Source organism: Gadus chalcogrammus, chromosome 5 (genome assembly GCF_026213295.1).
Source record: "Gadus chalcogrammus isolate NIFS_2021 chromosome 5, NIFS_Gcha_1.0, whole genome shotgun sequence".
NCBI lineage: Eukaryota > Metazoa > Chordata > Actinopteri > Gadiformes > Gadidae > Gadus > Gadus chalcogrammus.
Window position 1 is genome coordinate 12606186 of NC_079416.1, and position 24987 is coordinate 12631172.

The 24987-nt window shown below is 47.7% G+C and overlaps 2 protein-coding genes across 2 annotated transcripts; one reads left to right on the forward strand and one right to left on the reverse strand.

Annotated features, from left to right (window-relative positions):
* Positions 1-3388: 3388 nt before the first annotated feature.
* On the reverse strand, positions 3389-11915 carry LOC130382119 (intraflagellar transport protein 43 homolog A-like). The gene is made up of 5 exons (XM_056589729.1): positions 11627-11915; positions 10521-10619; positions 7009-7079; positions 4263-4298; positions 3389-3470 (listed from the first exon to the last, which is right to left on the reverse strand). The coding sequence occupies exons 1-5, from the start codon at positions 11669-11671 to the stop codon at positions 3389-3391; spliced, it is 333 nt and encodes a 110-aa protein (XP_056445704.1). The 5' UTR covers positions 11672-11915.
* Positions 11916-12357: 442 nt separating this feature from the next.
* Positions 12358-24637, forward strand: LOC130382451 (transforming growth factor beta-3 proprotein-like). The gene is made up of 7 exons (XM_056590207.1): positions 12358-13010; positions 18457-18614; positions 20702-20831; positions 21016-21123; positions 22181-22352; positions 23758-23911; positions 24479-24637. Exons 1-7 carry the CDS (start codon positions 12665-12667, stop codon positions 24635-24637), a joined length of 1227 nt encoding a protein of 408 aa, XP_056446182.1. The 5' UTR covers positions 12358-12664.
* The last annotated feature ends 350 nt before the right edge of the window (positions 24638-24987 follow it).

Consider the following 24987-nt stretch of genomic DNA (forward strand, 5'->3'; position numbering starts at 1 on the left):
GGGACAAGATTCATCTGTGTTCTGATATCCAAATAAATGCAGGCACGGGTATTTCATATTCATGAGGGCCCCGGACCCCCCCCAACACTTTGTCCTCTTCATTACAAAGCAGCGTGTTCAGCACAATCTGGCCCCCCCGGACCCCCAATCAAATTTAATGGTCTTAGTGCAATGACATCAAAAAGCCGCGGTTCCAGCCCCTGCAAATAGCTTCCTGGGTTGTCTCCCCTGTCCTCCCCCCCCCCACCCGCCCTCGGCCCGCTCTGGCCGATAATGCACCATCAACACAATTCTATCAGGGTTCAATGTTAAGCAGCGGGGGCCACACCGCCTTCTATATGCAAAACTCTATTATTAAGTGGGACTGAGAAAAAAAAATATAAAAAAAGAGGACAACATTTTGAAATGAGCTTCAAATCCACCCTATTACCGAGGTCAGCAGGGTGCGGCAGCGCCCGCTCAAACAAGCTGCTTTGGGGTTTTTTTCTGATTCCAAAGGGCAACTTGATCAGGAAAGACACATTGGGGGGGGGGTGGGGCTCCTTGTCACCTGCTGGACGTCCATCAAGGTTGCTCTGTGAGGCGGCGAGCGGCCCGGGCGTGTCCTTGTTACGCGTCGGCCGCGCTCCGCTTTCCCCCTTCGCCCGAGCATGTAAATATCAGAAGGGGATCATTTGCTGGAGGATGTCGACCCTCCCGGGCCCGGTGAGCACTCGGCCCCAGTCTCACTCTACCTCTTTAAAGGAGGGGGGGGGGGGACCCTGCTACATCAGCGGGGCTCCTGTAATCTAAGCAAGTAGGGGGGGGTGGGGGATGGGTATCCGTCACATGATTGCCTAGTCACAGAATCCAATTGGAAGCCTTATGGGACGCCATGCTACGGATCCAGGACGAGGAGAGGGGGGAAGAAAGAGAGAGGGAGACAAGAAACAGATGAGTGTGTTTGTGATAGCGCTGCTATTTTAAGTGACAGGGGAAGCAGAGGCTGAGGGGCCAGCCCATGGTGAGATGGAAGCAGGGGATAGGGCATGCCTTCCCCCCTCAACTCTCTCTCTCTCTCTCTCTCTCTCTCTCTCTCTCTCTCTCTCTCTCTCTCTCTCTCTCTCTCTCTCTCTCTCTCTCTCTCTCTCTCTCTCTCTCTCTCTCTCTCTCTCTCTCTCTCTCTCTCTCTCTCTCTCTCTCTCTCTCTCTCTGTAGCCGGTGGACATAAGGGATAAGGGTAGGGACACAATCAAGATCGCAGGGGCTATCTCACTAACCCTCAGCACTGTAATTTCCACTGCCCCTGCCTCCAGGTCTGTATTAAGAGGTCTCCCTCCACAGAGTAGTAATCTCCCCAGCGGCGGGGGACTGGGAGAGGGCCGCGCCTTGCCGGTGGACTGGTCCTTTCAACCAGCGCACACCACCACACAGTTTTCACAGCCAAGATTTTTTTTTTTTTACTTTATATCTGTGATATTAACAGAGAGGAACAAAACGGGGAGCGTGCGGCGAAATGACTCCCGTGAGGATTTCATTTAGAATCAAAATAGGAAATGTGTGTGAGGATCGAGTGAGAGTCAGAGCTTCTCATTTAGGAAAAACTGAAAGATCTTTGTTTTCGTTTTGGAATCGTTTTGGAATTCCACTCAACACCACACTGTTGTAATGCATTATTGCATCCTTATTAACCTTATATGAATTTATATTAAATACTCACAATCTATACTAATAATACTGACACATAAATTCAATTTGAGTAGCCTATAATTACTAAATATATTAAGTCCATCCCAGAATATTAACATGTTGTCGGGTAACTTCAAATGTACATTGAGACACATCTCTGAGTAATGCTGTTAAATGTCATCATAATTGAGTGAGGCATATCTTGCATATGGTACATACTGTAGGGCTTGCAATAATGTTATTCCTGCATGGTGTCTCATGTATACAATATGTATATACCGCCGGTCTTTCAACAATAACGTTCTACATTGTCTCATGTATACCATATACTGTACCGCCAGTCTTTCAACAATAACGTTCTACATTGTCTCATGTATACCATATATATATACCGCCAGTCTTTCAACAATAACGTTATTCATTGTCTCATGTATATCATATATATATATACCGCCGGTCATTCAACAATAACGTTCTACATTGTCTCATGTACATCATATATATATATACCGCCGGTCTTTCAACAATAACGTTCTACATTGTCTCATGTATACCATATATATGTACCGCCAGTCTTTCAACAATAACGTTCTACATTGTCTCATGTATATCATATATATATATACCGCCGGTCATTCAACAATAACGTTCTGCATTGTCTCATGTATATCATATATATATATACCGCCGGTCATTCAACAATAACGTTCTACATTGTCTCATGTATATCATATATATCGCCGGTCTTTCAACAATAACGTTCTACATTGTCTCATGTATATCATATATATATATACCGCCGGTCATTCAACAAGGGGAACTGGGCTGCCAGTGTGCTGCTCTCTCTCTTATTTCCCCTGCCGCGGCTGGCTGGAGAACAGAACAATTATCCCCAGCAACGCTTTGTTGGAACGACCCCCTCCTCTCCCTCCCGACATTGTTTGTGGTGCGGAGAGTCGGGGCCCTTAGGGTGCCCCCCCCGGGAGAGCAGTGCTCAGGCTAAAGCGTGTGTTAATGTGGGTGTGTCAATGTGTGTGTGTCAATTTGTGTGTGTGTAGATGTGTGTGTAGATGTGTGTGTGTGTGTGTGTGTGTGTGTGTGTGTGTGTGTGTGTGTGTGTGTGTGTGTGTGTGTGTGTGTGTGTGTGTGTGTGTGTGTGTGTGTGTGTGTGTGTGTGTGTGTAGATGTCTGTGCCGAATTGTGTGTGTAAATGTGTTTGTGTCGATGTGTGTGTAAATGTATGTGTGTAAATGTGTGTCTGTAAATGTGTGTGTAGATGTGTGTGTGTAAATGTGTGTTAGTGGCTAGTGGTCACTGTGTCAATGTCGAGGTGGAAAGAGCCCAGGGTGAAACCAGAGATTTTGCCTTCTTATTACTGCAGGGTTTTCTGTGGACTCGGGTACTTCTACGAATAAGTCATCAATTACACACACACACACACACACAACACACAACACACAACACACACACAGACACATCAATCAAAATGTGCTTACATCTTCCGTTGTTCGGCCAATGTTATTAACCACCCTTTTAGCGTTTTTGCAATTCTAAATAAAGACCTAATAAAACGTTAACATTTAAACAAAAGGCCCAGGTGACCAGAGACGAAAGGCTTCAGAGAGCCTTTCGTAGCAGTGATGTGAGTGCCGCTGCTTGAATCTGCTTGATTCCCAGCAGACTAAAGCAGGACTGGGGGGGACCAGAAGCTTCAACCTCCTTAACCCGAGCAGGCACAGGCAGCGGGCCCCTCACCTCCTTCGTCGTCCGAGCCGTGGGGGGTCTGTGGCTGCAGGCGTCGGCTATGGACACGGGAAGTTTTAAAGTGTGTGTTAATTCAAACATTACATAAATTGAATCCCCCCAAAAATAGAAAGAGCTGCCATCCCAGCTGATCTTCCCTCTTCTCTGTCCTGTCACGAGACGGAGAGAAGGCTCTCCGTCGGTGAAAGGCTGAATGACACTTGCCTGTCCCTCGCTACGCTGCTATGGGACTCTGTGTGGGACAGGGTGGGATCGCCTTTGTTTGTTTCAGAATGGATCAAGAATAATGTATTAAATAAATACAAAGCTTTGCAATTACGCAATGTGATAGGACGAAGTCGGGTACATCTGAGGGACTTTTACTGAATAGGACAGCAGCAAAATGTGTGTGAAGCTTGTTTGGTGCGATACACAGACCACCATGTCCTCTAAAGCACCCCAGCCTCTACTTCCAGAGATATGTACTCCAGTGCCCCCAATGACAGCAGGGAGTGAAACGAAAAAAAATGCATGAAAATGAGGAGTTGGCTCCCAACAGCAATGAAAGTGGTGACAAGTCAGTCACGCTTGTGCTGTTGTGTTTTTTTCCCCCTTGTTTTTTAATCATGTTAAGTGATTTTTCTTGGAAGGCGAGGATTAGTTGTAACCAAGGACGATTTTTAGAGTACTGCCCCCCAATTTGCACTTTACGGCGACAGGGGAAACGACGAAACGACGAACAAAGAAACACACAAATTAAGTAATTATTCCATCCCGCGCGGAAACTAAATCCAGCATTCCATCCAATCAGCGGTTCTCTGGGATGATAAAGACACATGGGAGCTACTCACTCCTCCTGGTCCTCCAACGCTGGTCTTCTGGAGGATCTGGAGTGATGACAATTAATAGACAAACATCAATAAAACCAAACCGAAACGTCTGATTAATCAGAAATAAAAAACACCTCCAGGAGAAAGAAACGCTGATGTGTAAAATAATTTGGAGAATGACAACCCCCCCACATTGTTTTAAAACTCAACAGCTTCTTTCTTTTATTGATAATACTGCTCATGGTAGGGTAGGGCACAGCAATGCATAGAGTTTATATGGTTGAATCCTCTTCATGTCTCTACCCCATCTACTAGCCACCCAACAATGCTATCTCCAGACCTCTCTCTATGTGCACTGGCCAGCTTGACTGAGGAAAACCTAGCCCCAAATAATTGCCTTTTCGCCCTTTGACAAATCGCTTCATTTTCTGTTGTTGGTTTGTTTTGTTAAATAAAACACGAGTTCCCCAAAACGAAATGTCCACATCATTTAATTTAAATCAAAGAAGAAACAAACGAGGCAGCACCCAACAGTTCATTTAAATAGCGTTACTTATTACTGAAAATGTACCAATTAAAATCATAAGAAGCTTAATAAACTGTTTATTGATGTGTGTGGTTGTCAGGTCAACACCCTAGCCCCTTTCTAATTCTTTCATTTCTTTTATATATATTGTGATATATTTATTCTGCTTACTCTCCTGGTTAGCTACTGCCCCCTACTGGTATTAAAGGTAAACTATATCAAACAGTTCATATATTCTTCTTTAAGCTCAACATTTGTATGCATTCTTGAAATGAAGATAAGCTGCCAAAATGCAAGCTGATAGAGCCATTCAAGTTTACATTATAAATTAAGATCTGGGGTGAATGGTTTAAAATCAGTCGTGGCTGGTTGGAACGCAGGACAACATCCCTGCCCAAGAGCCTTCGATTGATCAAAATTCCCAGATCTAAATCGCCAAAAATTCATGGATGGATTTTACATTTTCCTTTACCAAAAAAATTTGAGAATTGACAAAACCAAAAACCAAAAACAACCCAATCCCCCTCTCTTGCCCTCGCTTTAGGCCTATAACAACGTGCTCGTAGCGTCCCACCGGGAAGGGTGGCTTGGGCCACCTGCAGCCGCCCTTGGCCCGGTGTCCTGGCTAGGGGGCGGAGGGTGACGGCACTTAAAGGAACATTAGTGCTGCCTTGATTAAGACTCATGTACGCTGAGGTGACAGACACGGCGAAAACTGTCTGGGGGAAGGAAAAAAAGAAAAGTTGGTAGGGATAAAATATATTGTGACAACCCGGCTTCAAAGGTTCATCAATAAACCGACAGATCATTTAGTGTCAATTAGGAGTGATAGATCGACAAATCCGGGGATTTCGGCGCCGGGATTAGGAGCAAGGAGGGCTGGCCTGATTGAGCACGAGGGGTGACATTGAGGAGAGGGACCTTGTCCGCTCCGGTGGGGGCCATTACTTACTTTGTTTTACAGAGGATCAATGCACGGATAGAAAAAAAACTTTGTTTAACACTTCCTGCACTTCAATCTCCTTGAGCGGAGGAATCACGTCGGGGTGACACGAACGCAGGGTGAGCGACTCCCTGACCTTCACTGGTAGAAAACCAAGACCTATTGAGCTCCCTCTCTCTCTCTCTCTCTCTCTCTCTCTCTGTGCTGGAAACTGCAGAATACTGCGGGTTTCATGCAGAATACCGCAGAGTATGAGGTTTTACAAGACATGGAGTAGAAGGAGTAAGTGGAAAGCAGTACAGTACAGAAATCATAAGTTGCTGTAGCTTTTTCCCCACATGCTATTTAATCATTTTCGGATTGAAAAAAAAAAGAAAACAGCAGGTTTTAGTCAACCACTCCCGATATTTACTATGCAAATCCCGAAGAGGCTGTCCCTCTGCGTATGGCAGGAAGGCTGCGCGTTGGCCTCCTCTCCTGCGTGGAGGAGAGCGGACAGCGGCGGTACAGGAGGTGATTAAGTGGCTCGGGCCCCTGGTGATGAAGTAGCTCGCTGACTAACAGTGCCCTCCTGTGGCTGATGCATTAACCATGTCAATTACCCGCTCCCCCTCCGATGAAGACGAATGACGGGCGGCCCGCCCGGACAGGCTCCCCCTAACCTTGTTGATTCGCCGCGCCGCCACTGCCAAATATGCCCTGATAAATAAGCTCATTGGAGGGTCCATTAATAACACAGCACTGCAGCCGCCGTGGCATTCCCGCCTTTTTTTGGGTTTGTTTTGCCTGCGTTTCGCCTGACAAACCTGGGTGCAAGCGAAGGGGTAAGATGATGTCAATTATTTTAGTCTATGCTTTATTTAGAACACATGATTCAAGCGAACATCATTACATCATTGGACAACACATTTGTAGAGCGTACACAAGTTATGAATAGCTTCCTCTACACATAGTGGCCAACACAACACCCTATACAGTCCCATGAGTTTGAAGATCGGTCAGACACTACAAACATGCCCCCCCAAGCCAAGACGGGCCGAAGGCTTACCTGGGTAAATTAAAACCTGTAGGTGTGGTTTATGACCATTCCGCTCACTTCTAAAATAAACTGAATTCTTACCTCGAGAGATCGAGAGATGCTTCATGAACCACCTCCAGAACACACGCTTGTTTACCTTGTGTCTCTGAATAAACCGCGGGTTGAACATTTACCACTCTCTGAGTAATACCTAACCCGAAACAAACACAATACCACAAAAGGATCAAGTTGGTTATTCATCAAAGGGAACCAGACTCACTTGGCAGAACCGGCTCCAGAGCTGTCCTCGGCCCAGCCGCCCTGCCTGCGGACGGACTTCGGAGGGCCCGCCTGGAAGGAAGGAGCGGCATTAGGAAACAACCATGCTCATGTTCAGGTACAGCATTGTCGGCCCCAGTTTCCTTTGAAGGAGCACTGTGTAACGTGTCGAATGACGTCGGACAGGAAGAGTCGACATGCCGATACGTGAATGATGTGAAATGTATTAGTTCCATGAGGACATCCGTCCTGGATCTGGTTAGTTCCGTATGCAGAGGTAAATTATGCTATGGTCTTGTGAAGCTCCACTGGTGGATCGTGGCTTCATCCCTGCCAGGGTTAGGGGCTTAATTATGCCCCCGGCATATATTTAGATGTATTATTTATAATACAACTTCATAAATAATCATACATACGCGCCCAGCTCTGATAGGTAATGTCAATTCTGACCTCTGGCTTAGGATCAGTCTGTTCTGGTTAGCCTGAGCTGAACGAGAGCTGAATTCAAAGTGAATCATTGAATAAACTAAGACTTGTACACAGTGCTACTTCAAAAAGGAGAACTTAAGATTTCATATTGCAAGGGTAAAGAATCACATCAAGCACACACACCCACACCAGCACACAGACTGTATAAAAGGATTTGTTTTAAATGATTGATTTATAAACAAAAAGGACACAGAGAACAAAAGGTTCAAAACTTAGCCCACCCAGGTTGGCTTTCTCATAAGTCTGATGCACAACCGTGTGCAAGGATGGAAATCGAGCTTCACAGCCTCCCTCAGATAATTAAGACATTGTACTCGGTCGATAGAGTTAAACTTTTACTTCACTATTATAAAAAGGGTTCACAACCCATTGTTGCATACTTACAATACTGAACATAAGTTACACAAACACTGCTGGCTGGTGTGTGCAGCTCCACAGTCGGGGCTATATGGAGACCATTGTGTTGTTTATTGTGGTTTTCAATGCTACTCAATCTCAGCGCACGCACACATGGGGAGAAAGAGTGTGGGAACTGTCACACAAACAACGGTCAGGGGGGGCTGCAGAGTTTGACCTAAAATAGCTCTGCAGCAAGAACAACAACCGAAAGAGCCCGCCTCTCCTCATTCTTTGATTCCGACATAGCGCTGAAAATAGTCCATTGAGTTTGCATGGCGGTCCGGGGGCTGGCTGGGCTCGCAGAACGCCACTTGAATGAATGAATTCCACAGAGCATGCTCGGGGCGGGCGCTGGACAAATGCATTAGCAGCGAGCACAACATTTCTCATTTCCAAATTGGGTCTGCGGAGGACAAAGTGGCCAGAAAGAATTTCTTTCGTTCAACATGAAATAGGAAATAATCTCTCATGGCTAGCCCCTTCACTAAACTCATTTATAAATCTGAATGTCAGGAGGAAGTGAGTGGGACACGCCGAGGGGAGGCCTACTCTAGTGGATTGCTTGCATGTTGCTGCTGAACCGAACAGCCAAGACGGGATAAATCCACAAATTCAAGCAATTAGTAATTAAATCTTGAAAAAAGCAATAGGGGTGATTAAAAGAAGAAACCTGTAGAGTGCTATGCAAAGGGTACTTAACAAACCTATATAATAGCATAGTCATGATTTACATCGATGCCTAATTGATGACTCACTTTGAAGTGAACCTATTAGGCTATAATGTTTAATTAAAGCAGTTTCATTCATTTGAATTGCTGACCAAGACTATGAATAAATCAATATAATATCACCAGGCAACTGAAGAGAAACAGTTCTTCGAACCTAAAGAAACATTTACGTACTACAGCTTTTAGTAGCAGAATAAATTATCACATTGATCAATTAGTCTGAATGTTGTGGCATGCAGAGTATCCAGTCAACAAGGATGATGTGGCCAATACACTCCATGCCCAAATATGATGCTAAATAACCCTGGTTAAATGGAATCGGAGGCTCGAGCAATTAGCTCAGCCTTCCTCTTCCCTAATTTTGGATCCTCCGACAATCTCTCTGGGGACAGACATTTGCGGTTGTCGAACCCTACGAAATAAGTGAAAATAATTGAGCCTGTCGTTCCTTCTGTCTTGAAAGGATGTCAAGAATGTGGCCAATCAGTTGGGTATTTTAGAGGGCCCGCACTGATGAACGAAGTCTACAAATAAACTTCCCCAAGTCCCACGACATTCTCGAAAAATGTATTGCATGTATTGCAGCGGGTCAGAGAGGGCGCGGGAATACTGTTCTTACATTAGGGAAGTTGGCCTAATTTGGGAACGTTAGCACACAGCCCAAGTATTGCTGGAATTCATTCTTCTTGCTTTCGGGAATGTTGGCTGGCTCGCAGTATGCCAGCGTGGGGCAGGGAGGGAACGTCGTGAGGTAGTTTAATGCCTTCACTCATGTGAGAGAATTTCATGATGACTTACCAATTATGGAAGCAAAAAAAAAGGCGGTTTTGTTTGCCAATTTGGTCTGCATTAAAAAATTGTGTTTGGGGGAACTGTCAGCGCCCCCATCTGACGTGGAGTTTCTCTGAGCGCCAATCACCGGAAGGGCTCTATATTGTCGCAGGAAGCCACGATGGTGTTTGATGTAACCATGTCTAAACTTTAGTACGGTCCAAAGCATCAGGTGTGTAACCATGGTTCACAGTTACATACACAGCACATACAATAAGCTAAAAAGGGCGAGACATTGTACACAGGTATCATAATACTTAACCAATGAATTGTTGGCAGGACATCTTGTAATAGAACAGAAATGACTTAAGGGCAACTGGACGGAAGACATTTCTGTGTACTTTATTAAGCCGTCACATGGCTACCATGATTTGGCGGCAGGAACGATGCTGCTCTGCTATACCAGCCGACACAGAGGCATGGCAGGGAGTTTATGAATAGTTTTTTACAACACAAGGGCTTCTGCCCATATCTAGATTAGGATAGCGGGGCACTATTTTAGGACTATACATGGGCTGAGACTTCATCAGAGTTCAATAGGTTGACAAGCCAAGCCTAAGTATGCAGTAAGAATTGGTCTCCTGGTATTACATTTGGACACATACACAATACACAATAGGACGACTTTGAAGAGGCTTAGTGTGATGATCATGAAGAGGATTTCTTCTGAAGAAGGTAGCAAACACCATGACTACTGCTTTGTAACTTTATACCATCAATAGCCAGGTAGAGACTTACGGAGTAGATTAAGCCATATAGAAAATTCACCTTGAAATTTGAGAAGCATTTAAAAGAAGTCTGAATATCAGCGGACCGAAAAATAAAAACAAGGAAGGAGTGGAATGCTCTGACATGTTGTTGATGGTATAAAGCCATTTACTGAAGCTCTAGAAAGACAATTCAAGCTACAATTCACCGTTTCAGTCACGCTACCTACATCCTCCTCGTCCTTGAAACCATGCATGGAAGAAAAGCAAAATCAGACATGATTACTTTTAACTCTGAAGTGAAATCTTGACCACAAGTCACATGACACTAATCCACCAATGAAGGTGTGACCGCCTACCTCTCCAGCAGAGGTGGAGGAGGACTTTCGGAGGGGACGGGACTCATCGACGGGGGTTTGCTCTGCGGCTTGCCGGGCCCTGCGGCCTGTCTTCGCAACCTGAAGGAATTCACCAAGATGGGAGAAACAACACAAACAGTGGCTTGGTTATAACTTAGCAACTAGGTACAACTCAACTCAAAGAAAACACATATTATTCTAGTCCAGTCCCAAGAAGCAATCACAAGCAAACATAACTTTTGCTATTTAGATTTATTGAACAGCAAAGGGAATATTCCAAACGTAAAAGAAAATGTTTCATTGATTCATTTCTGTAAGATATAACTCAATTTAAAATAAATCCTTTATTTAGTAATGTGTAGAAGGGATCAAAGAAGCCATTTATTACCATAAAGAAGGCAATATACTTTGAACATTTATATACTGCCCTAGTGGGGGCTAACTTGGGGATGGATGCGGCTCATTTTCAGAATATAAAATATAACGCCATTGCATTCATATACATTTGTTACTACTACATGTAGCAGAATGCAATAACCTGAGAGACGCCCGTTAGATAATGATTTTTAGACGCGTTGTTTTGTTAGTGCCCCCTGCCCAGCTGACCCCATCCGCAGCTAGAGGAAAAACGCAAAGCAGTGACGTCCCTCTTCTGCTTCTTGATTTAACGTGAGGCCATCACGTCTCTACACACAAACACTACCCACAAAAACGACACACATGCACTACACACAAGCACATGGGTTGCAGAACAACAGTGAGATGAGATATCTGGACCACAGTGCCTGGTCTCAGCTTATTATATAGATTATAGAATAACGGTATCGAAGGTGGTCAACAGACAACAAGCACAGTCGGTGTTCATTTAAATAAGAACGGTGATAAAGTATCTCCCTCCAAGAATGCAAACAGAAGAAAAGTATCTTTGGTGTTTCTGTCATTCGCATTCTTGCACTTAGCCTAACCTTCATAGCAACCTAGGCTATGGTTAGCAGCTAGCATAACACAGCCAACATGTCGTGGGTATCATTTAAACGCCTAAAGCGAACTAGAAGCAAAAAGAACCAACAGTGCGGCGAACTATGACAAGAGTCTGTAGAACTCACACTTTTCACAACTCCATTGTCTCCTAGCTGAAAGCTGTCTTCCATGTTGTCCTGCGAGCTAGCGAACTAGCGTCTTCCTGGAGGAACAAGCGTCACATAGCAACGGTATCCATAGTTACGCCAATCAGGAGGAGAGGCACGTTCGGCGATTCATGAGCAGACAAGAATAGATGGTTTATTTCCATCATTAATTAAACAACTCCAAAATTGCGCAAACTATTTTGTAAACATTGTTTTAAAAGCATTTAAGAACCACAGTGCTGATATGATCGGTACAGGTTTGCTCTGTTTTTTGCCTCCACAAGGTGCTGCTGTAGAGCATCTTTTAACCTGAAGTCTGGTATGAGACGGATGATAAGGAGGCAGAGCAACAGGAAGATTCCTAGATACATATCCTGCTTGTGACAGCGTAGTCCTGTCATTTCATTCTATGTTCTGACAATACCACGATGATGCAATTTTATTTCTGACATATGTATTCGGATTAAATGCCTCATTCGTTGAGTATTCATTCTAAACACATTTTATTTTATTCCGTGAAATATCAACTTCTCTAAAAAATGTAATTACAATTTGAAGGAAATAATTTAATTATAATAAGAGCAAAGGTCCTATTGCCATGACATTAGGCTTTTTTTTTGTTGCGCACCCGCCCCCAAACACGTCACCGGTCGCTGTGACTATAAAGAGAAGCGCAGGGGAGGATAGCTCCCATCCCATTGAGTGTTTAGAGTGGACGGACGGGCGGTGTGAAGTGTGATGATGTCGGGACTGATATCTTGGGATTGAAGATGAAAACACATGCGTGCGTTCGGCCAAAAGGAATGAAGACATGCTGAGATGAAGAGTCAGTCTGGTTTCCTAAAGAAAATATCATGGATTATTTATGCCATTTTGCACAGATGACACTTAACACAATGGGATTCCTCGGAAAAAAAGAATGACAAACAGATAGGGAACACTTTTCAAATCGGAATTAAGTTATTTTCTTCTTAACTTGAAAACACCTTAGTTGTGAGCATCTATTTAAGCAGGAGTATGGATTTGTGTAAGGCGCTCCTGTTGTTCCTGATCTCAAACTGCGTTACAATGACTCTGTCGCTGTCCACCTGCACCACGGTGGACATCGACCACATCAAGAAGAAGCGAGTGGAGGCGATCCGGGGTCAGATCCTCAGTAAGCTCCGTCTCACCAGCCCCCCTCAGACCATTGGAACCAACCAGGTGCCTCTCCAGGTGCTGGCGCTGTACAACAGCACCAAGGAACTGATCGAGGAGCTGGGCAGGGACCGCCAGCAGAGCTGCGGTCAGGATAACACGGAGACCGAGTACTATGCCAAAGAGATTTACAAATTCAACATGATCAACGGCCCGCCGGAAAACAGTGAGTGGTCCCCTCCGTCCTTAGTCATACGCAGACAGAATTAAACCCAGAGGATGGTTGCGTTATTGGCACGCTTGCTGTGTGTGAACTATACCATGTGTGAGCCTGCGAAATCAATTACCCAAAAGTGTGCCCAATAAACTTCAGATGAAATAAACAGATAAATGAATTGAAATACGTGACATTCAACGTGGTTATTTAGTAACCTGTAAGTAAACGTCCAAGCAAAACAAAATACGGTTCGAGGCTACTTTTTTGTACTATAAATCAACGCTATACCCTTGAGATGAATCATAACTCAGTTCTGCGCAGCCTTTACGCGCGGCCGCTCCTGTGCGTGCGCAATTGTGCGCGCGATAGTGTGCAAGGTAAACAGTCTAATTGGAAAGAGCACCATTCCTCCTGCATACCTCACACCAAAGCCATGGGAACTCCACGCACGATAGTCTGACAGATTCCGAATAGGGAAAAATTCTCAGGCAGTTAAGTCTAACTCTGCCAACTTCAATAATTCATACCCAACTTTATGGCCCTGAATTTAACTACATTTGCCCACCGTTACCATCCCCAGTCTTTACTGGATTGGGCGTTTATTGGTTTGGGCGCAATGGTTAAAAGACCTTGCTCGTGAATATTTGGATTTTCCATATAAACTCAAATTAAATGATTGTTCCCTTAATTCCAGGTTTAATCGCATGAAAACAAAGCAGCAGCCAAGCCAAAACGTGTGCACGGGTTAGATCTCACTGGTTAGAAGTGGATCTGTGTGGTGTAATCAGGTGCTGCTCGGCAGCTGTTTGGACTCTACCCTACAGAGACTCCCTTGGCTCCTGCAGAAGTCTCCCACCGGATTCAAACACGTTTTTATGGGTTCTGCGAAGTGCCCCTGACGCTCAAAACACACAGCTCTAAAACGGTGTTCACGCACGGGTCAGAGGTAGCCCCGACCTCCCAACACACACTGAGCTCTCAGGAATAGCATCAGCAAATGGCCCGCTGCCCAGGAGGACGTATACATTACCCTGTCTGTCACACAGTGGCCCCTGTGGCGGTCTGTTGTCCCTGAGCAGGTTACCTGAAGAGTGTGTGTGTGTGTGTGTGTGTGTGTGTGTGTGTGTGTGTGTGTGTGTGTGTGTGTGTGTGTGTGTGTGTGTGTGTGTGTGTGTGTGTGTGTGTGTGTGTGTGTGTGTGTGTCCCAATAACGTGGATTGCCAAAATGGATTAAAAAAATAATGGGGTATTCTATTTCATTTTCCATTATGCAATTTCCTAAGAAAGCAAGGACTGTTTTAGTATCTGGGAGCGTAATGTCTGTCACCGCAGTATTACTGTAGAGGCCATTTTCTATTTAATCTAATGGCTTTTACATCCACTGTTTTTGGGATAGGAAAGTCCAGCTTTTACTTTTGTAACCGAGTTAGGCGGCTTGGTAAAAACAGAACACTTATCTTATTCTATAACTATGAGTAAAACCATATATTTTGGATGATTGGAGATTGAAGAAAAAGGCTGACAGAATGAGAGTAATCTCAATGTTTTGCATCACAAAGTGACTTGTCAATCATGGGCCAACTTTTGACTACATTTTCCAACACTTTCTAACCTAGAGACATGATGGGTAGTAAAGTACAACACATATTGCCCATTTACTCAAGTTGTCTGTGCCTGCTAAGGACTTAAGAGAACAGACTCCTGAAGATGAGGGAGAGTACGGTCTTTCCCCTCTTTTGAATGTTATGTTTGTATAGTCAGTGAATAACATTGGTCTAACACTCTTATAATTGTCATAATTCCCTTGTGTTCTCCCTGTGTAAGCCCTCTGCACCCACTGGACACAACCACGTGGTGCCTGACAGCTGGTGCCAGGCAAAGAAAAAGATTGTAATGTTTGGGCGATAAGGTCATTATTCATAGGCGGTGTAAGGATAAAGGAGACCTAGGCCAAAAGAAAGTGAGGACACGGCAGTGTTGCTGATACACAGACTAGTAGAACGATGATCTCATCCCAGGAAGAGAGAGAGATAGAGAAAGAGAGGGAGAGAGAGGGATATTTCTGGCCGCTGCCGTTCTTTCCTCTTTCTCTTTGATTGTGTGGAAAAAGCATGAGTCCTCCTTAAGGGGAGAGCTCCATCAGGAGTCTTGCTTAAGGGGAGAGCTCCATCAGGAGTCTTCCTTAAGGGGAGAGCTCCACTGTGAGTCTTCCTTAAGGGGAGAGCTCCATCAGGAGTCTTCCTTAAGGGGAGACCTCCACTGTGAGTCTTCCTTAAGGGGAGAGCTCCACTGTGAGTCTTCCTTAAGGGGAGAGCTCCATCAGGAGTCTTCCTTAAGGGGAGAGCTCCACTGTGTGTCTTCCTTAAGGGGAGAGCTCCACTGTGAGTCTTCCTTAAGGGGAGAGCTCCATCATGTTGCTGAAGCCCCTCCCACTCACTGGCCCTGCCCACTACCTACACGTGGAGCCCAAGTTTCACACGCAGCACAGCAAGACCCCGCCTCCACTCCCCTAACATTTCACACTGTGTGTGTGTGTGTGTGTGTGTGTGTGTGTGTGTGTGTGTGTGTGTGTGTGTGTGTGTGTGTGTGTGTGTGTGTGTGTGTGTGTGTGTGTGTGTGTGTGTGTGTGTGTAGGCCGTTTGCTTATGACAGTGTTTTTATGTTGTTATTCAGAAAGATCTCAGACTACTAGACTAGTTACAGAACACATTGGCCTGCGGAAAAACTGTAATCTTATCATAGCTGGCGTACTTGACGACTAATCCAATCAAACATGAACCATTGTTTGAAATCAGTCACAACGATGCGCAGAAAATACAGTCTTCCTTCCAAGAAAGCTTTGACTCTCCTCAGTTATATGAGTCCTTGAATTCTGTAGTCTCAGCGCTGGGCTGGCAGAGGAGGCCCACTAAGCACCAGCCTCCACAGCTGGCCAGCACCTGCCCCCGTCCTGCTTCCTACTGCCTAGTGCTTACCCTCCACAAGGCTCTGGACGGAGCGACAGAGCGGCTGCCCCGCGGGCCACTGTGGAAACCACACCGAGGGGAGGGGCACTCGGGCGTCCAGCAGGGGGTCTTCTGTGTGACGTAACCGGTGAGGCCGGCCTGCTCCAGACGACATTGGGCAGCCAGCCCAGACATGAGAGGAGAGAAGGGGCCGGGGGCAGGGGTGTGAGTGGGTGGTGCCAGAGGGGGTGGGGGCGGGTGGGGGCGGGTGGGGGCGGCAGGGAGAGGTGTCAGGGTCAGACAGTGTTTTCACGAGGAGCTTTTAGAGCCGCGGTCAGACTTCCAGGCCAGTGTTAGCGTTGGATTCCTGAAGTCCATCCATGGGCCAGTAAATAGGGGAAAGTGAAGCATCTTTTCCGGGAGCCATTCCTCAACCACCCGCCAACCGTAGTTCAATCAGTGGTAGAAGGTTCATGAGGAAGACTGTGTATAACATCATGAGTATTAAACATCATCGTCATTATTCAGACTATTAAGGTCCAAGAAAAGCTCTTCTGAACAGATTTGATTATTGCAATGTTTATTCGTTCCTTATAACAAAAAGCAATCCCCAATGACTCTGCAACACAGAAAAAATGACCTTTGTATCCCCAACGCGAAATCCCTGCTAAAACCATCCAATTGAGGGGGAGAGGAAATTAGGTAATCCAAAAGGAAACCAAGTGCTTGATTAGAAATAGAAATCTCGTCTCAAATTGGGGAGAAGTTTCCACGTTTTTCTTTGAGACAGGCAGGGGGTGAGTTGGAAGGGGTGAGATAGGAACTTTGAGGGGGAAGACTGAAGGGAAGCAAAAGCTGGCGAGTTTCCTTCCAGATTGTGTGATGGAAAAACTGGACAGATATCTCGACGGGATGCACTCATTGCACACCAAGATCGCCTTCTATAAATAGGGAAAGTGGCTGGAACTGAACCCCCCCCCCCCCCAAAAAAAGGGAAAAGCAACATGGAAATATCAGATAATCTCTGAGAGAACTCAGTGAAATAAAAATCAAGAGTCAAATGGATTACAGATACCGGGAGATGGGCCACCTCATGACACTTTCAACCTCCCTTTGGTGGAAGTTCTGTTAAAACAAACCTTTAAAACAGCTCGTGATTAGACAGGTAGCTGACAGCTAATAAATACTAGCTAATAAACGGGGTAATAATGCTAAAGTTAAAACCAATACATTAGCAATGTCTGGCTTGGCTGTAAACGTCTCTTTCCTCTGGACTCATTACAAGCCTGCCGTGTGCTTATTTCACTCAACAGGGCCTGTGCTCAGTCTGTTAGAATAATAACCATTTTGTGGTATTACAGTATTAAAAAAAACTCTAACGTTTTTCAAGAGTGCTGACCAACAGGAAGTCATTTAGAGAGAACTCATACCACTGCTATTGCTGGTCTGCTGGTTCCAATACTCTCTCTTTCTCTCTCTCTCTCTCTCTCTCTCTCTCTCTCTCTCTCTCTCTCTCTCTCTCTCTCTCACTCACTCACTCACTCACTCACTCACCACAGAACCTCACACTTCATTCCTAGTGGGTGCTGACTGTCATCTGATGGGCAGATCCCTTGTCACCAGGGAGACACCCTCCCTCTGCCCTCTCAGACACACCGAGGCAGAAGCCTATTGGTCCAGGTGTTACTGGTAGACTGTTCCACCATGTGCCCCAACATGTTCCTAGCCCAGATGCCCTTGGCTTGGCTCCTAACACCCAGGAGCACCTGTTGGTTCTCCAGCACGGGTGAAGGAGGAGGAGGAGGAGGGGGAGAGGGAGGAGGAGTACGCAGGCCATCTCCCTCCTCATGCCTTTTGCTTTATCAGCGCATGGGACATTTGGTTTTGATTTCATGATTCGTGATCAGACTGCACACAAAGCATGAGCAGATGGAAGTGAGGCTGTGGTTCTCTACCCTGGGGAGGGCTTAGGAGAATACCTAGAACCACTTTCTGTGAAACATCCGGATCGCTAGTGTCAGATCCATGACAGTGATCAAAATCAGCACATTAATATTCACTGTAAACACATCCAACTGTGTGCAGGCAGGATAAATGGAAAAACGGGCCGTGATAACAAACACAATGAGGTCACTGCTCAGGGGGACGTGATCAAAATGAAAGAAAAAGGTTCCCCTCTGGTCAGAAAGCAGATAATTTCATTTATTCAAAGGAAAACAACCCTTTTATTGAACTCATATTTAACAACTTTATTGTATGTTGTACGTCATGGCACTTAATGTTTGTTGTATACAGGGAATGGGTTAACCTAACAACTGTTAGTGCTTGGCACTGACAATTGGAACCTCCTTACTGTACTGGATATATTGTTTCTCTTTCTTCTTCTGACATCTTTGGATGACAGTGTCTGCTCAGTGCCTTAAATGTAAATATAAATGCAAAAGCAAACAACCCTTTCATTCAACGCATTTTCTAACAACCCAGGTGTCATTTTGTGTGTTTTGCCATAGACGACCTGTGCCCCAAGAGCATCACCTCCAAGCTGTTCCGCTTCAATGTGTCCGAAATGGAGAAGAACTCCACCAACCTGTTCCGGGCCGAGTTCCGCGCCCTGAGGATCCCCAACTCCAGCTCCAGGAGGAACGAGCAGAGGATCGAGCTCTACCAGGTACGAGTCCGGCCCCCCAGTCCAGCCCCCCGAGTCTGGTCCACTAGTCCGGTCCACCAGTTTACCAGTCTGTTCCCCCCAGTCCGTTCGAACAGTCTGTTACCACCAGACCGGTCCCACGGTCTGGGACCGTCCACTGAAGAGTTCTCTGCGTCGTCACCTAAAAGATGATCCCGTTTCTATCAGGGCTCATTACGACTGCTGGCCAGCTGATCCTTATTCCATGTGTGTTTCTTTTCCCTCGAATGGCTTTTACATAACGATGAATTTATGAGCTCGCTCCAGCCGATGTGGAGTTACTCTGGAATCGACATTTTACGCTTTCTTCTTCCTGGACCGTCGCTCTCCATCCGTTTCCCTGTCCTCGTCGCGTCACACCGTCGCACGTCCGATGAGAGACATACACCGCTGCACCTGCGCTTTCTGTGTGTCATGCGTGATGCTCTTTTTCCGACGGTTGTGTGCTCCTAGCGGTGTCTGTCTGGTGGACGTCTGCACGCAGCGGCCAGAAGGATGGATACTTGCCTCGGTTTCCTCATTAATCCCCCATGAGAGACCGGGAGCGATGATCGGGTTCCAACATTTCCTGCCAGGGAGACAAGCGTCTCCGGACTGCATATACCGCCTCAGAGGCGGGCTCTGGCCGGGGCCTAGCGCAGCCTGTCAGGCCCCCAGATTGTTTCCAGGGGCCCCGAGGAGGAGATAGAGGCAGGGTCGGGCCCCGGGGGAGGTAAGCAGAGACGCTCGCCCCCACACTTTAGCTCGCGAGATGATTGGCAAGGGCAGCGTTGGCAGCCCGCAGGCCCCCTGCTCCCAGCGGAAGCCAGATTAGATGCAGACATTGTTCAGGAACCTGGTTATCCCCGCTTGGGCCGTGAGGCTAAGCGCCACGGCTACACGGCCAAACACTTAACTCTCTGTGAGATAAGCCTTTCTGCACAGCGAGTGCGCCGTTGGTTCCGGTCGGAGGTTGTGATTCTGCGAACGCTGCCGCTGTGATTGAGCGCTCTGAAAGCCCGGTTCAAACCGTCATGAAGATTCACAGCCGTTATTGATGGCTCAACGTGTTGATGGATCACTGCACCGCTGCTAGCCTGATGCTGTATGGCCCTGACTAGCCTGGTGCTGTATGGCCCTGACTAGACTGGTACTGTATGGACCTGACTAGACTGGTGCTGTATGGCCCTGACTAACCTGGTGCTGTATGGCCCTGACTAGACTGGTGCTGTATGGCCCTGACTAACCTGGTTCTGTATGGCCCTGACTAACCTGGTGCTGTATGGCCCTGACTAGACTGGTGCTGTATGGCCCTGACTAACCTGGTTCTGTATGGCCCTGACTAACCTGGTGCTGTATGGCCCTGACTAGCCTGGTACTGTATGGCCCTGACTAGCCTGGTACTGTATGGCCCTGACTAACCTGGTACTGTATGGCCCTGACTAGCCTGGTACTGTATGGACAGACCGAAGACTTCAGCTGTAGTCTGAAGTATGAACTAGCGATGGGAGGGACAGACAGGGTCCCATTGGCAGCAGGGTAACACACAGGCATTAACTTGCAAAATGGGGATAACAACACAAGGACTCACTTTTTCCATGAAGTGAAGACATTTGGCCCAGGGCGTCCTGGAGAGTCTAGCGCAGACAGCTCTGGCTGCATTGTCGTCTGGTTGTGTGTGTGTGTGTCTGAGCATGTGTGTGTCTATGCATGTACATGTGTGCGTGTGTGTGTGTGTGTCTATGTGTGTGTGTGTGTGTGTGTCTGAATGTGTGTGTGTGTACATGTGTGCATGCGTGTGTGTTTATGTCTGTGCATGTGTGTGTGTGCATGTGTACGCGTGTAAATGTGTGTGTCTGTGTGTGCATGTGTGTGTGTTTGTGTGTGCGGGAGAGAGACAAAGTAAAAGGGGAAGAGGAAAGAGAGCCTTCACACTGACAATGTGCATGCATGCTGCCACGCGTGTGTCTGCATGCATGCACAGCCACCGCATGCACCACACTCTGCATGTCCATGCATAACAACGCAAGTACTAAGCGAACCCATTGGCAGACGGCCTCACACTGCGAGTCTCCCTCACCCTCCTGCAGATCCTGCAGAAGGACGACCACATCGCCAAGCAGCGCTACATCGGGGGCAAGAACGTGCTGACCAAGGGCACACCCGAGTGGATCTCCTTCGACGTCACCGAAACGGTCCGGGAGTGGCTGATGTACCGCCGTGAGTTGGGACGCCTTCCGGAACCTTTCCTCGACAACAGCTTTTTATTGTGGCACATATCAACGTCGCCGGTGCCATTGGCTGCCGTTAATAGCTCGACTATATAAAGAGCAAGTGCCTGTGGGGTTGGGGGGGGGGAGGAAGTACCTCTAACTCATATTCCTTCGGTATGTATTCTACCCAGAGACCAATCTGGGCCTGGAGATCAGCGTGCACTGCCCCTGCCACACCTTCAGCCCCAACGGGGACATAGACGAGAAAGTCCATGAGCTGCTGGAGGTCAAGTTCAAAGGTGAGGCTCCCTCGGATGCTCTGGCTGGATGGAGGCAGCGGAGGCTGACGTCACACCGGTCTGTGTTCCCTCGTAGATCAGTGACAGAGGCTAGGAAGGGTAGATTTGGCCAACAGCTGTTTATTGGCTGACCTGCTATCCCTCTGATCCTGGATCAACCTCAAGCCCAAAGGAAGGTCTGGTAGTGAGAGATGGAGGTAGAGAGAGGTAGAGAGAGGTAGAGAGAGAGAGAGAGAGAGAGAGAGAGAGAGAGAGAGAGAGAGAGAGAGAGAGAGAGAGAGAGAGAAAAAGAGATTGAAAGAAAGAGAGAGGTTGAGGGAGGGAGGGTGAGAGGATGGGTGAAAGAGCGAGAGTGAGAGGGTAGAGAAAGAGGTAGAGAGAGGGAGCGAGCGGTAGAGAGAGAGGAGAGACAAAGAGCATGAGAATACAATCGGTCTGGTATCTCACTTAGCGTTGGGGCCCCGGGTCCGGGTCTTGGGAACCCTCCCCTGCCTGGCGGGGCCAGGAGGAATGTGCTGCCACGGTGCTCAGACGCTTGGCTGCGTGCGTGAAAGAGAGGCGTCCACAGGCGGCGTGCGTCTCTCCTGAGATCCTCGCTGCTTTAGCTATCAGGGCCAGAGTGGATGAGCAGACACACGAGCCGAGGGGGGAGATGTCTGGGAAGGAGGAGCCGAGGTCCCCGCTCTGGAGTCTAGAGAAGAATGAGGACTAGGAGGAAGCGTGAGACCAGGGTTAGCCCCCTTAGTGAGGATCTCCTCAACTCCAGAGTCTCGCGTGTCTTTCCTCTTTAATTCCTTCTGTGGACAGGGTCATCATTCAGTGCGACTTCCGTCCCTGACTTTTGTTGCTGCTACTGTTGGAGTCCTGTTTTAGTTACCTTAAGAGAGGACGGGGGAGTGGTGTCGACCCCAAGCCCTCATGGCCTGACCTGACCACCTAGAGTACCTAACCCCTACCTACTCCGTAACGACATGCTCCTGAATCCCCCCTCAGTTTGTTGGGGTTAAAGCACTGCAATCCCATAATGACGAACTAATTGAACCGGGACCCCTTGCAGCTATGGAGCCGGAGTACGAGGAGCAGGTCCGCCTGGACATGAGCCGTCTGAAGAAGCAGCAGAAGGAGGTGTACCCCCACCTGATCCTCATGATGCTGCCCCCTCACCGGCTGGACGCCCAGTCCTCTTCCCGCCGGCGCAAGCGGGCACTCGACACCAATTACTGCTTCTCGTAAGAAAACTTTTCCAAACTCTGGGGAAACGTAATACATTAACTCGTGTTTTTCCCGCCCTTTCTAAATTTAGCACTTTTTCATAGCAACAGCAGCTGCGCTGGAAGCTGGTGGACGTTACGGCAGCGCAACGGTTGGATCGCTTTGGAATGAGATGGGATGGCGGTGTTATGGGTTATTTTAAGAAATACCGTTTTTTACACAATGTGTGTGTAAATATACTTATACAGTTATTCCATCATATTCCTTACCCAGTGTGGGTAACAACATTGTTTTATTAACAGTCCATAAAGCAACGCTGGTCAGTCCAACACTGAACACAATGCAGGCTACTTCATACGCGACGAGGTGGGGCAGCAGGTTGAAGTTTAACCGGTCTCCATTTTAAAACCTAACCCTTCTGTATTTATGGGCCTTATAAAGTACAGCAGGGCTTCACATGATGACACACACATTCCAAGCCATAATCTTAGTGCTGCTTTTTCACCTTATAGTAACCAGGATTCTAGAATATTAACAAGGAGGACGGTTTCACATTCTAGAATGTTGGACAAGTACCAAGATGGTCCTGAACAGGCTTGAACTCATTCGATCAAACTTCAGAACCCTGTGATTGAAACCCTCCTATTGGCTGCCTCCAAATTCTAGAATAATAACAAGAATTATTGGCCAAAGAGTACAGAGATGGCGGCTTGGAATGCACTCTTGGAACCACAGATGAGGAGATAGAAACCTTCCTACACCCTTAAGATGCCTGCTATACGAATGCGAGATCCTAGGTTTGATTTGGCTCACGAAAGCTCCTGCATTCCTCAGGCTGCTTCTCCTCAGTGTACATTACACCGGTGGAGGAAAAACTGTGGAGTCTGCCACTGGTCTTTTCAGGGGCCTGTCTCTGTATTGTCAAGCATTCAAATATGGCCCCGGTGACCTTGGAGCCGGTAATACGAGCCGCCGTTTCCCACTCCGATGGAGGGGAAGGAGACGCGCGGTGGGCATACGCAGGGCTGGTTGATCAGCTAGCCGAGCGTGGCAGAGGCGTCAGCCACCGCAGAGTACAAGTCAGGATCCGTTCAAAGGCTCGCTGGTAAGGAGGGCTCCCATCGTACGCGCAGCGGCCTCACCTCTGAATTCCCAACCAGGGGCTGGAAGGCAGCAGCAAGGCATCTGGCCCGCCTCCAAGAGGGAAAATAAGGGCGCACCTTCAAGTGGAATTCTTTTTTTTTTGTTGTTGTTGCTTTCCAGCCCCGTCTGTCTTTCTCTCTCCCCCCCCGCCCTTGACAGTTTCTGTGATGCCATTGGCAGTGAAATGTACACAGTTCGTAATAGTAATAGTTTTTTCCTGAAACTCTGAAGTGATCTTTTCTTCTTTTTCCACATGCTTCTCCTCTTGCTCTCCTGCAGCAACTACGAGGAGAACTGCTGCGTGAGACCGCTCTACATCGACTTCCGCCAGCACCTGGGCTGGAAGTGGATCCACGAGCCCAAAGGCTACTACGCCAACTTCTGCTCCGGCCCCTGCCCTTACCTCCGCAGCGCAGACACCACCCATAGCTCGGTGAGAACCTCTAAAAAAGAAACAGCCGCCAATCCACTGTTAAACCATGCCACTGTTTAACCGCCCCACAGTCTAACTTCGTCACCGTTTAACCGCTCCACTGTATCGGGATGAAACCACATTGCGTTGCTCACTGACGTCTTTGGCCGTGTTGGGGTCGGCATAGCTTAGGAGGTACGGCGGGTTGCCTTGTAACCGGAGGTTGCTAGTACGAGGGGACCCTAGCTGAGGGTTCGAGGTGTCCCCCCACCCCAACTGCTCCTGACGAGCTGGCTGTCGCCATGCATGATTGACTCTGCCGTCGGTGGGTGAATGTGTGCATGTACCGCAAGTCAATTTGGATAACAGCTTCTGCTTGGGGTACCCCGGTGGCTCTTTGGGAAGAGGGCGTACCATTAAGGCTCAGTTGTGATCGCAGCCCCCTGGGTTTGAAGGTTCTTTGCTGCATGTCTTCCCCTCTCTCTCCCATACCTTCCTGTCTAACTCTACAGTAAAAGCCTGCAAAAAAATCGTAAACGAAAAACTGTCAGCTAAATGTGAAGGTGTGTTTGCCTTGCGTCTCCGCAGCTCCTCAGCCTCTACAACACCCTGAACCCCGAGGCGTCCGCCTCGCCCTGCTGCGTGCCCCAGGACCTGGAGCCCCTCACCATCCTGTACTACGTGGGCCGCACGCCCAAGGTGGAGCAGCTCTCCAACATGATCGTCAAGTCCTGCAAGTGCAGTTAGACGGGAGGACCCCAGACCGCCGACCGACCCTGACCAAGAGAGACCCCCCCCCCCCCCCCCCCCGACCCCCCAGCCCCACCCAAGTGCAGTTAGACGGGAGGACCCTGGACCTCTGACCGACCTCGACCAAGAGAGACCCCCCCCCCCACCAACCCCACCCAAGTGCAGTTAGACAGGAGGAATCCAGAACCTCAGACCGACCCCGCCCTTCTCCTCCCCCAATCAAGAGTGACCCCCCCCCCCCCCCCCAGCTGATCTCCCGGGTGGGGGGTGGGGGGAAGCACCACTCAGGAGGGATGGCAGGAGGGGGACGGGATGGGGTGAGGGGGGTATGCTGCCCCCTTCACGAG

Bases quoted from the DNA above. Each gene is read 5' to 3' on its own strand.
- LOC130382119 (XM_056589729.1), bottom strand. From the start codon at position 11,671: ATGGAAGACAGCTTTCAGCTAGGAGACAATGGAGTTGTGAAAAGT. The intron at 4,299-7,008 runs GTGAGTCTGGTT...TCATCACTCCAG, and splicing joins TCTGGAGCCGGTTCTGCCAA to ATCCTCCAGAAGACCAGCGT. The intron at 3,471-4,262 runs GTGAGTAGCTCC...CCGTGTCCATAG, and splicing joins GCGTTGGAGGACCAGGAGGA to CCGACGCCTGCAGCCACAGA.
- LOC130382451 (XM_056590207.1), top strand. From the start codon at position 12,665: ATGGATTTGTGTAAGGCGCTCCTGTTGTTCCTGATCTCAAACTGCGTT. The intron at 18,615-20,701 runs GTACGAGTCCGG...ACCCTCCTGCAG, and splicing joins AGAGGATCGAGCTCTACCAG to ATCCTGCAGAAGGACGACCA. The intron at 22,353-23,757 runs GTAAGAAAACTT...GCTCTCCTGCAG, and splicing joins GACACCAATTACTGCTTCTC to CAACTACGAGGAGAACTGCT.